The 12,097-nt window shown below is 44.8% G+C and overlaps 1 protein-coding gene across 1 annotated transcript in view; it reads right to left on the bottom strand.

Annotated features, from left to right (window-relative positions):
• The window catches only part of RBM8A (RNA binding motif protein 8A), a 53,786-nt gene that overhangs the window by 23,894 nt on the left and 17,795 nt on the right, over positions 1-12,097 (bottom strand). Inside the window, exon 3 of the mRNA XM_078668485.1 lies at positions 6,661-6,738. Within this exon, the coding sequence (XP_078524611.1) occupies positions 6,661-6,738 (78 nt within the window). The remainder of the gene's footprint in view (positions 1-6,660; positions 6,739-12,097) is intronic.

Consider the following 12,097-nt stretch of genomic DNA (forward strand, 5'->3'; position numbering starts at 1 on the left):
TATTCAGATGCTAGTGAAACTCCTCCCACCACTCTAAATGCAGCCACCGTCTATTCAGCTCAGCTATAAGTCACCCAGGAAAGGCAGGACACATCTGAACCATGCTTGTGGTGGTCTAGTGAGTGCACATCCCCAGCTTCTGTGACTCCAAAAACAGACAGTCAGTACACAACAGCAGAGGCACACAGGATGGTTAAATAAGAAAGTGCCTACTTACTATAAGTGCCATTTTCAAACACACTATTTAACCATCATCTCCCTAAAAAGATAGGTTATTAAATTTGGAGTTCAGAGAGCCTAATCTCAATGTTCTCTATCTTGTCCAAATGGAAAGTTATACTTGCAAGATGTTACAGAGCAACTCCAACGTTAGCCTATGTGACAGATAGCCTTTTTAACAGTGAAAAACAGAATACAAACTATTTCACTATCAGGACAAGTCACACACATCAGTACATGTCCCACCTTTCACATACACTGCACCCTGCTCATGGGGGTACTTTGGCCTACTTGAGGGGTGTCTTACATGTCAGAAAAGGGAATGTTAGGGCCTGGCAGGTGGGTGCACTTCCCAGGTGGACATGGCAGTTCAAAACTGCGCGTGCAGACACTGCAGTGGAAGGTCTGAGATACATTTACAGGGCTACTCATGTGGGTGGCACAATCAGTGCTGCAGGCCCACTAGTAGCATTTGATTTACAGGCCCTGGCACACTCAGTGCATTTTACTAGGGACTTACCAGTACATCAAATATGCCAATTATGGATAACCAATCATATTCATAATTTACACTGAGAGCATATGCACTTTAGCACTGATTAGCGTGGTAAAGTGCCCTGAGTCCTAAAGCCAACAAAAACAGGTCAGGAAAAATAGGAGGAAGAAGAAAAAAGTTTGGGGATAACCCTGCAAAAAAGGGCCAATTCCAACAGCTAGTGCAAGAAATGTGAATAAACTCATTATTCACTCCTTCCTGAGTGTGTACGACTCATCTGCTTTCGAGTATTTCTACTTTATTTTACCAGGCGCCGTGTCCGGCACCACGCGACAACAGCGGACTCGGTGCCTAAGATATATATTCCAAATATAGATGCACTGAGGCCCAACTCCAGTGAAAGCCACATGCATGTATTTTATAGAACACAGGCAGCATGCTCATATCTGACGTGTTTCGGCTTTATAAATAGCCTTGTTCATAGCTGAGCATATTTAAATAGTAAAGTGACCACATGTTTGCGTCATGTGTCTTTGTGACTTCAAGGTCCATAATACATTTAAAATGAAAGTTCATTGCGTTCATCAAGTCATTGTATAAAATGCATTTTGTAGTTGAAAATATTAAAGCAAACTTGGTATGTGCATGATCTTATAACCTCAGGTCCTGGAATCGTCAAAAGGAGGTAAACACCTCCTCTGTTTCCCTTTCTCACTACCGCACATTGTGGATAGGTAAATTCCTTTTTCTGGCACGGAGGAGAGAGAGTCACACTCCCCCAATTACCTCCAACCAAACACTCTTCATTGTCGGGGAGATTCCAACCCTGCCGTGTGGCATTAGCAAGCGGGAACAAAGCATCCCCTATTTCACTCTCCAGACATAGATGCGCTGAGACCCAATTCCAGGACATATATATGTATATATAGACACTGATAAAAAAACTATGGTTACATGAACGTTACAGCTAGGCTCACATTTCACTCGAACAAAGCCAGTGATATTCAGCAGTTCTAGTTAGCTGAGTTAACTATAACTTACACCCCCGTAATGCAATGCTTATGACTTCACATATTACAACAGTTATATCGTGGTCAGTGCCATCCAGGACCTTTCCATAGTTCAGTGAAAGATTGAAGACGACTGCTATGTCCACTGTCAATGTTGAGTTTTTTTTTTTTACAATGTAGGCTGAACAGGTGTTTGGGGACGAGACAGAAAGGTTAGCATGGGTAAGTACCTCCGCAAGTGAGATTTCTTTGACAGAAAAAAAGAATAGAATCTCCCTTGATAGGTCTCTCCCTATGACAAAAGATTTTTTGATAGCTTAGTAGATAGATAGATAGATAGATAGATAGATAGATAGATAGATAGATAGATAGATAGATAGATAGATATATAGATAGATAGATAGACTGACTTGGCATCTTTTGACGTGTTTTCCCTGAGTTTTTGCTTTATGACCTCCCGGTTTTGACTCTGTTTTTGCTGGCGTAGTGTGTCTACTTGTTAGTCCCTAGTAAAGTGCACGGAGTGTGCCAGGGCCTGTGAATCAAATGCTACTAGTGGGCCTGCAGCACTGATTGTGCCACCCACTTGAGTAGTCCTGAAAAGGTAACTAAGAACCGCCATTGCTAAGTCTGCGCATAGTTTGTAACTGCCATGTCGACTTGGCAGGTGCACCCACTAGCCAGTCTCTCGCCTTCCCTTTTCTTACATGTCAGCCACCCCTAAGGTAGACCCAAGGTACCCCTGTGGGCTGGGTGCAGTGTATGTGAAAGGTAGGACATGCCCTGGTGTGCGTGGCATGTCCTGATAGCGAATTATGGACAATTTCGTTTTTCGCCATTGCAATGTTACCTGTTCCCGATAGGACAGAATGGGTAGTTTGTTTATAACATCTTATAAGCATAACTGGCCCAGGGAATTCGGTAGGAAAATAAAGTTAACCATGTCTGAACTCAGAATCTAAAGATGCATCTTTTCGAGAAGGTGAGTTTTAGATTCTGTGTTTGAAAATACCACTTTTAGAAAGTAGGTCTTTTCTTACTCAGTCATCCTGTGTGCCTCTGCTGGAATGTGGATTGCCTGTCTGCGTTTTGGATGACGGATGCCTGGGGAGCAGGAGTGGCTCTAGATTGTCTAGGTGGGTCAGGAAAGGGCTGAATAGACCTGGGCTGCAATCGGGGGAGGGGAGGAGATTTCCTTGCACCTCAAAAGTCTTGGTCTGCCTCTGACCATGCTGTCTCCACCTCCTGTCAAGAAGTCACACCAGAGAAGGCAGAACTGGTTCTGGCTGGGCACAGGCTCTCTCTGCCTAAGAGATCAAAGGATTTTGGGATATAAACATTGGGGCCCAGACCCCTTAACTTTAGAACTCTTTAGGACCAAGCAAACTGCCAAGAAGAAGAGCTGGAGAAGCTGTGAGAGGAACTACCACTTTGCTGTGTGCTTTGCTGTGTTGGCCTGCAGTGGCTACTTCTGTCTTGGGCAGAGAAAGGACTGGACTGAAATTTCTGCAATCTACTTTTTAAGTTTCTCCAAGGGTTTGAGGTAGAGATTGCCCCCTGTTCAAGAAGTCTCAGGAACAGCAAAAACTTCAAGCTCTTCTGCCCTCGGCACTGGGGACTGTGTGCTTTGTACCGCAGCAGAAGAAAAGCAACCCGGCGACGTCTACAATGCCGCCGCCGACTCAGTGTCCTGAAGGCACCGCAGATGGCACTGCTGCAAAGCGGCACTGCGACCCTGGTCTCACCCATGCCGCCTGCAGACACCGCCACCGAGCCACTGCTCACACCATGACCTGTGGACATCGCATTCCGCACCGCCTCGCTTCACGACGACGCCTTGGTATCCCTGACGACGGCGTTCCACACCAAAATCTACACCACTCGTTGCCCCGTGGTTCGAGGGCACAGCTCGCAGTTACACGACGCACCGCCCTCATCTCGCAACGCAGCCTTGGCCTGCCGGCGCCATCGACTCCAGTTCGTCAGCAGCCGACAGGGCTTCAGCAGCGCCGCCGCTAATGCTGCTTGCACCTAAACGAGCACCGCATTCACTCCGCACTGCGACCCTGGTCTAACCGACGACGCCATCTGACACCGCCACCGAGCCGCTGCTCGCACTGCAACCTGAGGGCACCGCACACCGCTCCGCTGCACTTCCTACAGCAGCACCCGACGCCAGCGTTGACTTCAACAGAGATTAGATCGATCTGCAAGTGTGTTTGACTATGAGGGCCCGACGACTCCTGCACCGACCTCCGGAACAGACGCTGTGGTTTCGGAAGATCAACAATATGTCGCGGATGCCCTGATTTCTAAAAGGTATTGTGTGCAGGTCTTCCCGACACCTAAGCCAGCCCGCGACGCTGCGGTCAGCCAGAACGGTTTTATTTTGTTTGCTCACAACGCCGTGATAACCCCGGACGGAGCTATCGACATCAAGGGACTATTTTTCAAGCATATTTTGATAACCAAAGAGTTTTAAGCACTGTATTGTGGATTTTTATCGTTTTTGGTCTTGTCTTAAGTATATAAAACTAACACTGTATTACTGTTGGTTATAAGCAAATACTTTACACTGCCTCTAGGATAAGCCTGACTGCTCGTGCCAAGCTACCAAGTGGGTGAGCAGGGGTTATTTTAGGAGTGTAACTCCCTTATCCTGACTAGAGTGGTGGTTTCTGCCTGACTTTCGCACATGCCCATGATGACTAAAAATCCAATTTCTACAACGGATGGGTGTTCGCCCCACAGGAGGAACCTGCATATCGGGTGGATCGTATGGCCCTAGGAGCAGGCTCTTACGTAGCGGCTCTCTACTCTAAGCCACGGCGCAGCCAGTCCTTGCCTCCCCAAACTGCGGTAGTGGTGGGGATATGGAAGCGGGCAACGAAACTGCTTGGATGGGAGACGAGGCTTACGGCCCAAACGCCCTTATGGAAAGGAGACTTCCTTAGGGAAGTGGTGAGACTCCGAGACCTGCGCCAGTGGAGCCTGATAGGTATCGATATGCTGGGGGACGTCTGGAGGAGGGAGCAATTGGTGGAGTTCGCAACTCTTCAGTCGGAATTCCAAATGGGTGATGGCGAATTCCTACACTATCAACAATTTAAACATGCCCTGTACACGCATCTGACGCAGGGGGTACAACTGCCTGACTACGCCCCACTTGAGGACAGGCTACTGTTAGACCCCATGATTGATAAGGCCATCTCGCTAACCTACAAGAAGCTTTATTCCTGACACGCTGGGACCACTGAGGGAAAAGTGGGAATACGACCTGGGTTTGTTAGAGGACGATGACTGGAATGAGGCCCTGCAATGTCCTAGGGAAGTGGCGATTTGAGCTAGATTCAGATTGGTGCAGCTACGCATCCTCCACAGGTCCTATACCCCTCGAACGGTACAATTTAAGATGGGATACGCGACATCACACTTCTGTTTGAGAGGCTGTGGGGAAGAGGGCAAATTTTTCCATATCCTCTGGGACTGCCCTCGCATCTGTGCATATTGGGTTAGGCTGAAGGACATAATGGAGGAGGTGGTGGGGGCGGAAGTGCCGCTGGAGGCTAGATGGCACATTTTGGGGGTCACGGGTGACGTTACGTGGCCCAAAGGAGATAAGAAATGGTTAGCCTTTGCAAGCATGGTGGCCAAGAGAAACATCGCCAGACTCTGGGGGGTGACTTGATACGGACAATAGAGGAATGGGAACGAGACATAGACTGGTGCCAGAGGGCAGAGAAAGTCATCTACAATAGTCGAGGATGCCCCAAAAAATGGGAAAGGATTTGGCAGGCGTGGAGGAGGTACAGAGGGGAAGGGCTGGATACCCCAGATGCTACACTGTAGGGGTCTCCCCCACTGGGCTCCGCATGCTGCCTATCTTTGATACCCTCACTTCCTGGGAGGCCATGAGCCTAGGCTGGTGATAGATCCTCAACACTCCATAAGGGGATGGGGGGAGGGAGGGCGCTGGCCAGGGAGGGAGGACTAGGCGGGGAGGGGGGGACAGGATAATGGACCCACCTACAATTGACGGGGGCAGGCCATGGGGTTAGACCGTTGCTATGTTCGCTGATGTCTGGTTTATGCAGATCATTTACTGTGTAAGTACCACTGCCTCTTCGCTGCTACCGGATGTGTCTTTTTGATGGAGCTGTTCTGTTTCAATAAAAAGAATAAAAAATAAAGAAATTCAATTTCTAATATATATATATATATATATATTCTCAATTAAAAATTAGTGGGAGGGCCACACAAGTGGTGAGCAAGAGAGGGGTGCCACAGTGAGCAGGGGCCCAGGTTTCTGAACACATTTTCTAGCATTCATCTCAAGTGGTTGAGGGTAGAGGAACTAGTCAATGTTGCAGACCCAGCAGATGTGACAAGCTTTTAAATTAATTGAAATGAAAACATTTTATATCCCCACAGTAATCACTTTCTCCAAGTAACCATCCGCACTTCAGAGGAAGCCAAACTTTTGATGATGTTCCACCATAAAGACAACCTGGTGGCCAGTGCTGCAGTATAAATCCTATAGAATGCACTACACAAAAATAAAACAGGAAAACCGTGAATTATTTGTAAGATTTATAAAATCACAGCTACAGTTTGTCTTCAATGCAGGCAACTAATTTCAGTGTTTATTTATGTTTCTTTGAACACAATGAGAAAATGCTTATTTCTACCATAACCCAGAAGAAGATTTGGAATCAGCCGCTTGGTTTCGATAAAAATGATCGACTAAACCCAGAAGAGAATATTGCCACTGGAATAGAACAGTCAATAACTTTTGTTTAAATTGATTTGTATTGCATGTACGTTTACATTCACCCTTGCAGATGGTCACATTATTGATTATCATTATAATGCAGGGTGGGTCATTTTGCAGCTGTATGCAACAAACATTTTTGACAGTCGTGGTTGGCTACTTACATCTTTGGGGACCAGGTTCATCTCCATCTTGTTCTACAGTATCATAATCTTCACGCACTCTTGCCCTTGAGCCTTCCTCTGAAGAAGAAAATAAACATATGTGTTATAGTATGTGTATATGGTATGCCGTTTAATGTACCGTACATACTAGGAAAAAGATTTTCTGGAAATGCTACAATCTCAGCTTTACTCTTGGTTGACTAATACTTAAAACATACTGTTAGGCGTGCATCTAAAAATAAGCAGCGCAACTGCACATTAGCACATTGACCTAGTAAAGGAATTAAACTTGCAGACATCTGATATAGAACATAATACTAATGTAGATTACAATTGAAGCATTTTTAAGGGTTATTGTTGACCCACATGCAAAAACAAGCTTCTAAATTTTTCAGCTTGGGGGCTTTAAATAGGATTTTGTCATTTTTTTCCAGTGACTTGGAAATATATAATTAATGCATCAGAACTGATAAATTAAAAAAAAGGAGAAAATCAATCTGATTAAAATGTGAACACACACTCAACATAAAATTTCAGAGAGTCTTGATTGCTAAAATATAACTACATTGGCAACAACAGAGAACTGATGAGTATGAAGAGTCCTGAGCTAGTGAATAAATGTCAAGCAACGATTTATTTTTTCCAGACATACGAGACACATTTATTCGTTTAAAGTTCATTTTTTTTGTGGTTTTAATCAAAGCTCACACTTTTTTCATGTTTTAACCCACTATTGAAAGTGTGTGTGTCTGTGTGTAGTTATGGGGTTGTGTTTCGCTTTCCACTGGATAGAAATTATGAATCCGGTATATACATGGAAATGAACCACCACCTACAGTTTCCAAAGTGTGACATTCCTAGATGCATTGAAATTCCCAATAACCCTGAAACTGCATTTGGATTCAGGTGTTCACCTAAAGAGTTAATTATATAAAAACGACCTGCCATCAGTATTCCTGAAGCACGGACAGGTTCATATACTATGGACCCATGTTCCATGGGCCCAGGAACCTAGGGCACTGGTCTGAAATATGCTGGTTCCATTTATGTACATATGTGGAAGGTTCTAAACCATACACTGGGCAAATAAATGCATTTTTCAATTTGCTCAACGCTTGCAAGATGCAGTCACAAACTTAGGTCAATACATTAGAATTTATCTGAAGATTAATTTAATCCTTTCATTTAATCTTGATTTGTTTTATAACAAAAAAAAGAAGTGTTTTTGTCCCTTCAAAGATGTTTAGCTCATTGGACAACCCATTCATACTTAGGCTTACTTGCCAACAAAACTTCAACTAGTCGTTTATAGAGCTCAATCATCCAGAGGACTAAATTACGAAGTTTATTACATGAATATGGAAACCCATCTTTATTTAAATAATTGAGCGACATATTCCCATGTCACAAGTCTCACACTACTTATCAATCCCCTATTTTCCCTATTCCACATGTGTCACTTCTTTTTATCTCGAAGAGTTTAAATTTACAATGTTATTGCCAATAGGGAACTCTGTGTGGACATGTGGAATATGCTGCTGTCTGACTTATTGAAACAGACAAATTGTGAGAGACTTCAAAGATAGATCGCAGACTAGCTTTAGATTACGAGGTAGTTGCTTTTGATAAACTAAGCATCATTTCATTTCATAACTTTATTTCGGTCAAAGACCATAAAAGTGCACATAAAATACATACAAGCACGAAATATTAAGACAATAAATAATCATCAAATAGTTAAAAAGAGAATTAAACTATGAGTTATCAAGAACAGGAGAATAGAAAATATCATATTTACTGCAATTAAGTTAAAAAAGTTTGTCTTATACGCCACATACAGAGTAAATAACGGGATACGGCGAACACAATAGGGGGGTGAGTATCATAAGTCAGGATCCGACAAGCCTGAATGAAATGCAGACGTTTGAGGTTCCTGCAAATTGGGATCAACCAACAATTTCTAATTGCTGAATAAGCAGGGCAAAAAAACAGTACATGTGCTACATTTTCATTTTTATAATCACATGCAGGACAAGCTTCATTATTAGACTTTAACCATTTACATGTAAATGACCTAATAGGTAAAGTGCCATGCCTTAACTGGAGATACAACTTTCTAGCAAATGGAGGTTCAATTACATCCATGAATTCCTCAAATTTAGATTCCATTTTAACAAGGAGGAACTCTGTCGTTAGCCTGCCCGTGATTGCAGAGCTCTGGTGTTTTAAAAAGTTCTGCCTACGTATCAGATTATGGAGTTCCCTTTTTGATATCCCAGGGCAATGAATCTCCGGTGTCTCCCAAAGTTCTGGGAGACCTATCCGGATACTAACAGCCCTAATGTGCTGCAGCCATGGGATCTTTTTGCATTTAAGCGAGGTCCAGACCTCAGATAGGGCCAGATGTATCAAGGGGTTTTACCCATTCTGTGTCTATGGGAAAATGTGTTCATACATAAGGCCCATAGTTCTGCTCTGTAGGCGGCCAGTTCAGGGACTGACCAGAACCTCTTCCAGTACATAATTGGTCTTGCACTTGTGATCTCCTCTATTGGCTCCATCCCAAGGTCTAATCTAAGAGGAGTCAATGGTGTGCTTACTGGTAATCCAACTAGATTCCTCATGAAGCTTTGTTCCACCCTTATGAGGTTCAGAGTCTGTTTATGCCCCCAAAGTTCAGCACCATATATTGCCGCAGTTCTAGCCTGACGACAATATATTTCCAAAGCCGGAGACACCGGCTTAAAGACTGACCCCCTACATACTTTGCTTATACCCCCCGCTAACTGTGATAATTTGAGTGCCGACTTGGCAATCTGCGTGTTCCACTCAAAACTCTCTGCCAGGGTAACACCCAGGTATACAAAGGTCTTAACCCTCTCAAGAGGAATACCGTTTAAGACCGGGTTTGGGCGTGTCCGCTTCGGGGGGTTGAAAATCATGAAATTCTTTTTTTCTAGGTTGATTTCCAGTCCCCTCGTCGCACAAAACGCTACAAATCCGTCAAGCGTTCTTTGAATGCCCGATGATGTTTTAGACAACAACAGAGTGTTGTCTGCAAACATCAGAGCGGGCACTCTCCCTGTGGCCAATTTTGGGGCATCGTTGTCCGCCACACCATTCAGATGATCCACAAGTCCATTAATGTAGAGGCTGAATAGTGTGGGCGCCAGGACGCACCCTTGGCGCACTTCTTTCTGGACAGGAAATTGATCCGTAAGGTCGCCATACCTTCCGCACCTGACCTGTGCATAGTTGTTTGTGTGGAGCCTAGATAGAATGGCCAATAAATAGGGCGGGAGTCCCAGGTCTGCCAACACCTTTCACAGTTTCTCACGAGGGACTAAGTCAAATGCTGCCCGCAGGTCCACAAAGACAAGGTAGAGGCTGCCACCCTCCACACTTGCTGTTTTCAAGTACAGGACCTGCAAGCGAAATATTTGATCTAAGGTAGAGGTGCCAGACCTAAAGCCTGCCTGAAGTGTGGTTAGAATCCCGTTCTCATCTATCCACCCAAGGATCCTATCAAGGACGATCCTCCCCATTAGCTTTTGTGATGTATCTATTAAGCTAATGGGTCTATAATTTGATGGAGTAAGTGGACAGCCCTTTTTAAAAATTGGCACAATCTCCGCTCCCAACCAAGTTGGGGGCAAATCAGCTCCCCGCAGGATCTCATTAAATAAAACGACCAAATAAGGTGCCCAAATTTTGGGTTGGGTACGAAACAAATCCCCAGGCAATTTATCCAGACCTGGGGCCTTATTGGGGAGCAATTTTCCTATTGCTACCTCAATCTCTCTCAGTGTGATAATTTCAACCTGGGGGAGACAGGACTCTTCCCACTATCAATTGGTCCCTCCAGCAGGAACTGACCAGGGTCCCCACGAGTTGATGCTTAGTTTGGGGACCTTTAATAGGAACTACGGTCATCTTTTCACAATCTACAACCCCTGGGACACTTTGGATTTGTTGGGGTCCAGTGATTTCATGGGTTAGGATGTCAATCTCAGAAATTCCGTAGAGTGCTCCAAAGTGCTTTTCCCATATTGCAGAAGCAATATTGGGGGCAAGCATAGGGGTAAGCCCACTCAGACCGGTTGCAACAATGGACCAAAATAACTTGGAATCCCTACACCTTAGTGCAGATCCAAGCTCCTCCCTCCATCATGGCCTCCCATTCCTTCTTAGCGTCATTAATTGCTTTTTTGTACATAGAGCGTTGGACCCGAATAGCTGTAGTGTCCTTAGTTTTTAAAACTAACAGCAAGGCTTTTTTTTACTTTCGACAGGAGGCATTAAACCATGGATGCGTCTTAGTCCGGGGGGAATTTACCCTTCTCACAGGACAAAGGGCATCCTTTAAAATGACGACCAACTGGTTGTGAATATCGGTGGACCTTCCCCTGGAGCCAAGATTCCCCATTTCTACAATAAAAGGGATAATGATCTCATATAATTCAGCAAGTTTTGTTGGGGAGTCTTGGAGGTCTGGCTGGTTGCGGAGCACTTTTTTGGGGTGGGGGGGGGGGGTGGATTTGTCAGCCCGAAACTCCCCGGTTTAAGGGACAAAACTAAAGCATTGTGGTCGCTATCATGCCTTTCAAGGACCCTAAATTCGAGCAACCTATCCCAATGCCTAGCTTCAATGAATATATAATCAATCACTGAAGTTTGATTCAATCTATTAAACGTTTCTCTCCCCGGCCTATCGGGCTCCACCCTCCCATTGCATGCTCTCAGTGATGTAATTAGCGCAAATGCCTGTAGTTGTAGGACGAGAGGGGTCCATACCTTGACCTGAGAAATCAGCGGGTCCGGGCTGTGCCAAAAGCTGGTCAACTTCATCCTGGACACCCAGATTCGAGTCCACAAGAGGCTCAAAATGGCAATTGAAGTCTCCACCCAGGATTAAGACGGTGGAAGAATCTATCGACTGGATAAAGTTTAATAAAGTTTCAATTGCCTCAGACTCCAGACCCCGCCTAACTGGCCTTGAGTATACATTTATTAAGGCTATGTTTTGCCTATTTTGCGGGGAAAGTAGTACGCACTGGACGTCTGGTGAATTAGTTGGAATTTGAGTAGCCTGAACTCCCAGGTGGGTCCCCACCCAGATTGACAACCCTTCCGGGGGCCTTCCCCTGCCTCCCGTTGTTGCTAAAATATCAAAGGTAGCAAAGCCCGGCACTGTACTTTCTTGTAACGCCCAAGTTTCCTGCATCATGCAAATATCATGTGATGCCATAAAGGTACCCCATTCAGGAATGGACAATTTACTCTTCAGTCCAGCCACATTCCAGGACAAGATCTTAATTAGTGTATCGGCTAGTCCTAGCTTAATTGATGCACAGTCCAAGGGGCTGATAGGCCCAGCAGTAAAATTGGGACTCACAAACACCCTTTCCTCTATCTCATCATTTGGTGTATGTCTATT

This window comes from Lissotriton helveticus, chromosome 12, assembly GCF_964261635.1.
Source record: "Lissotriton helveticus chromosome 12, aLisHel1.1, whole genome shotgun sequence".
NCBI lineage: Eukaryota > Metazoa > Chordata > Amphibia > Caudata > Salamandridae > Lissotriton > Lissotriton helveticus.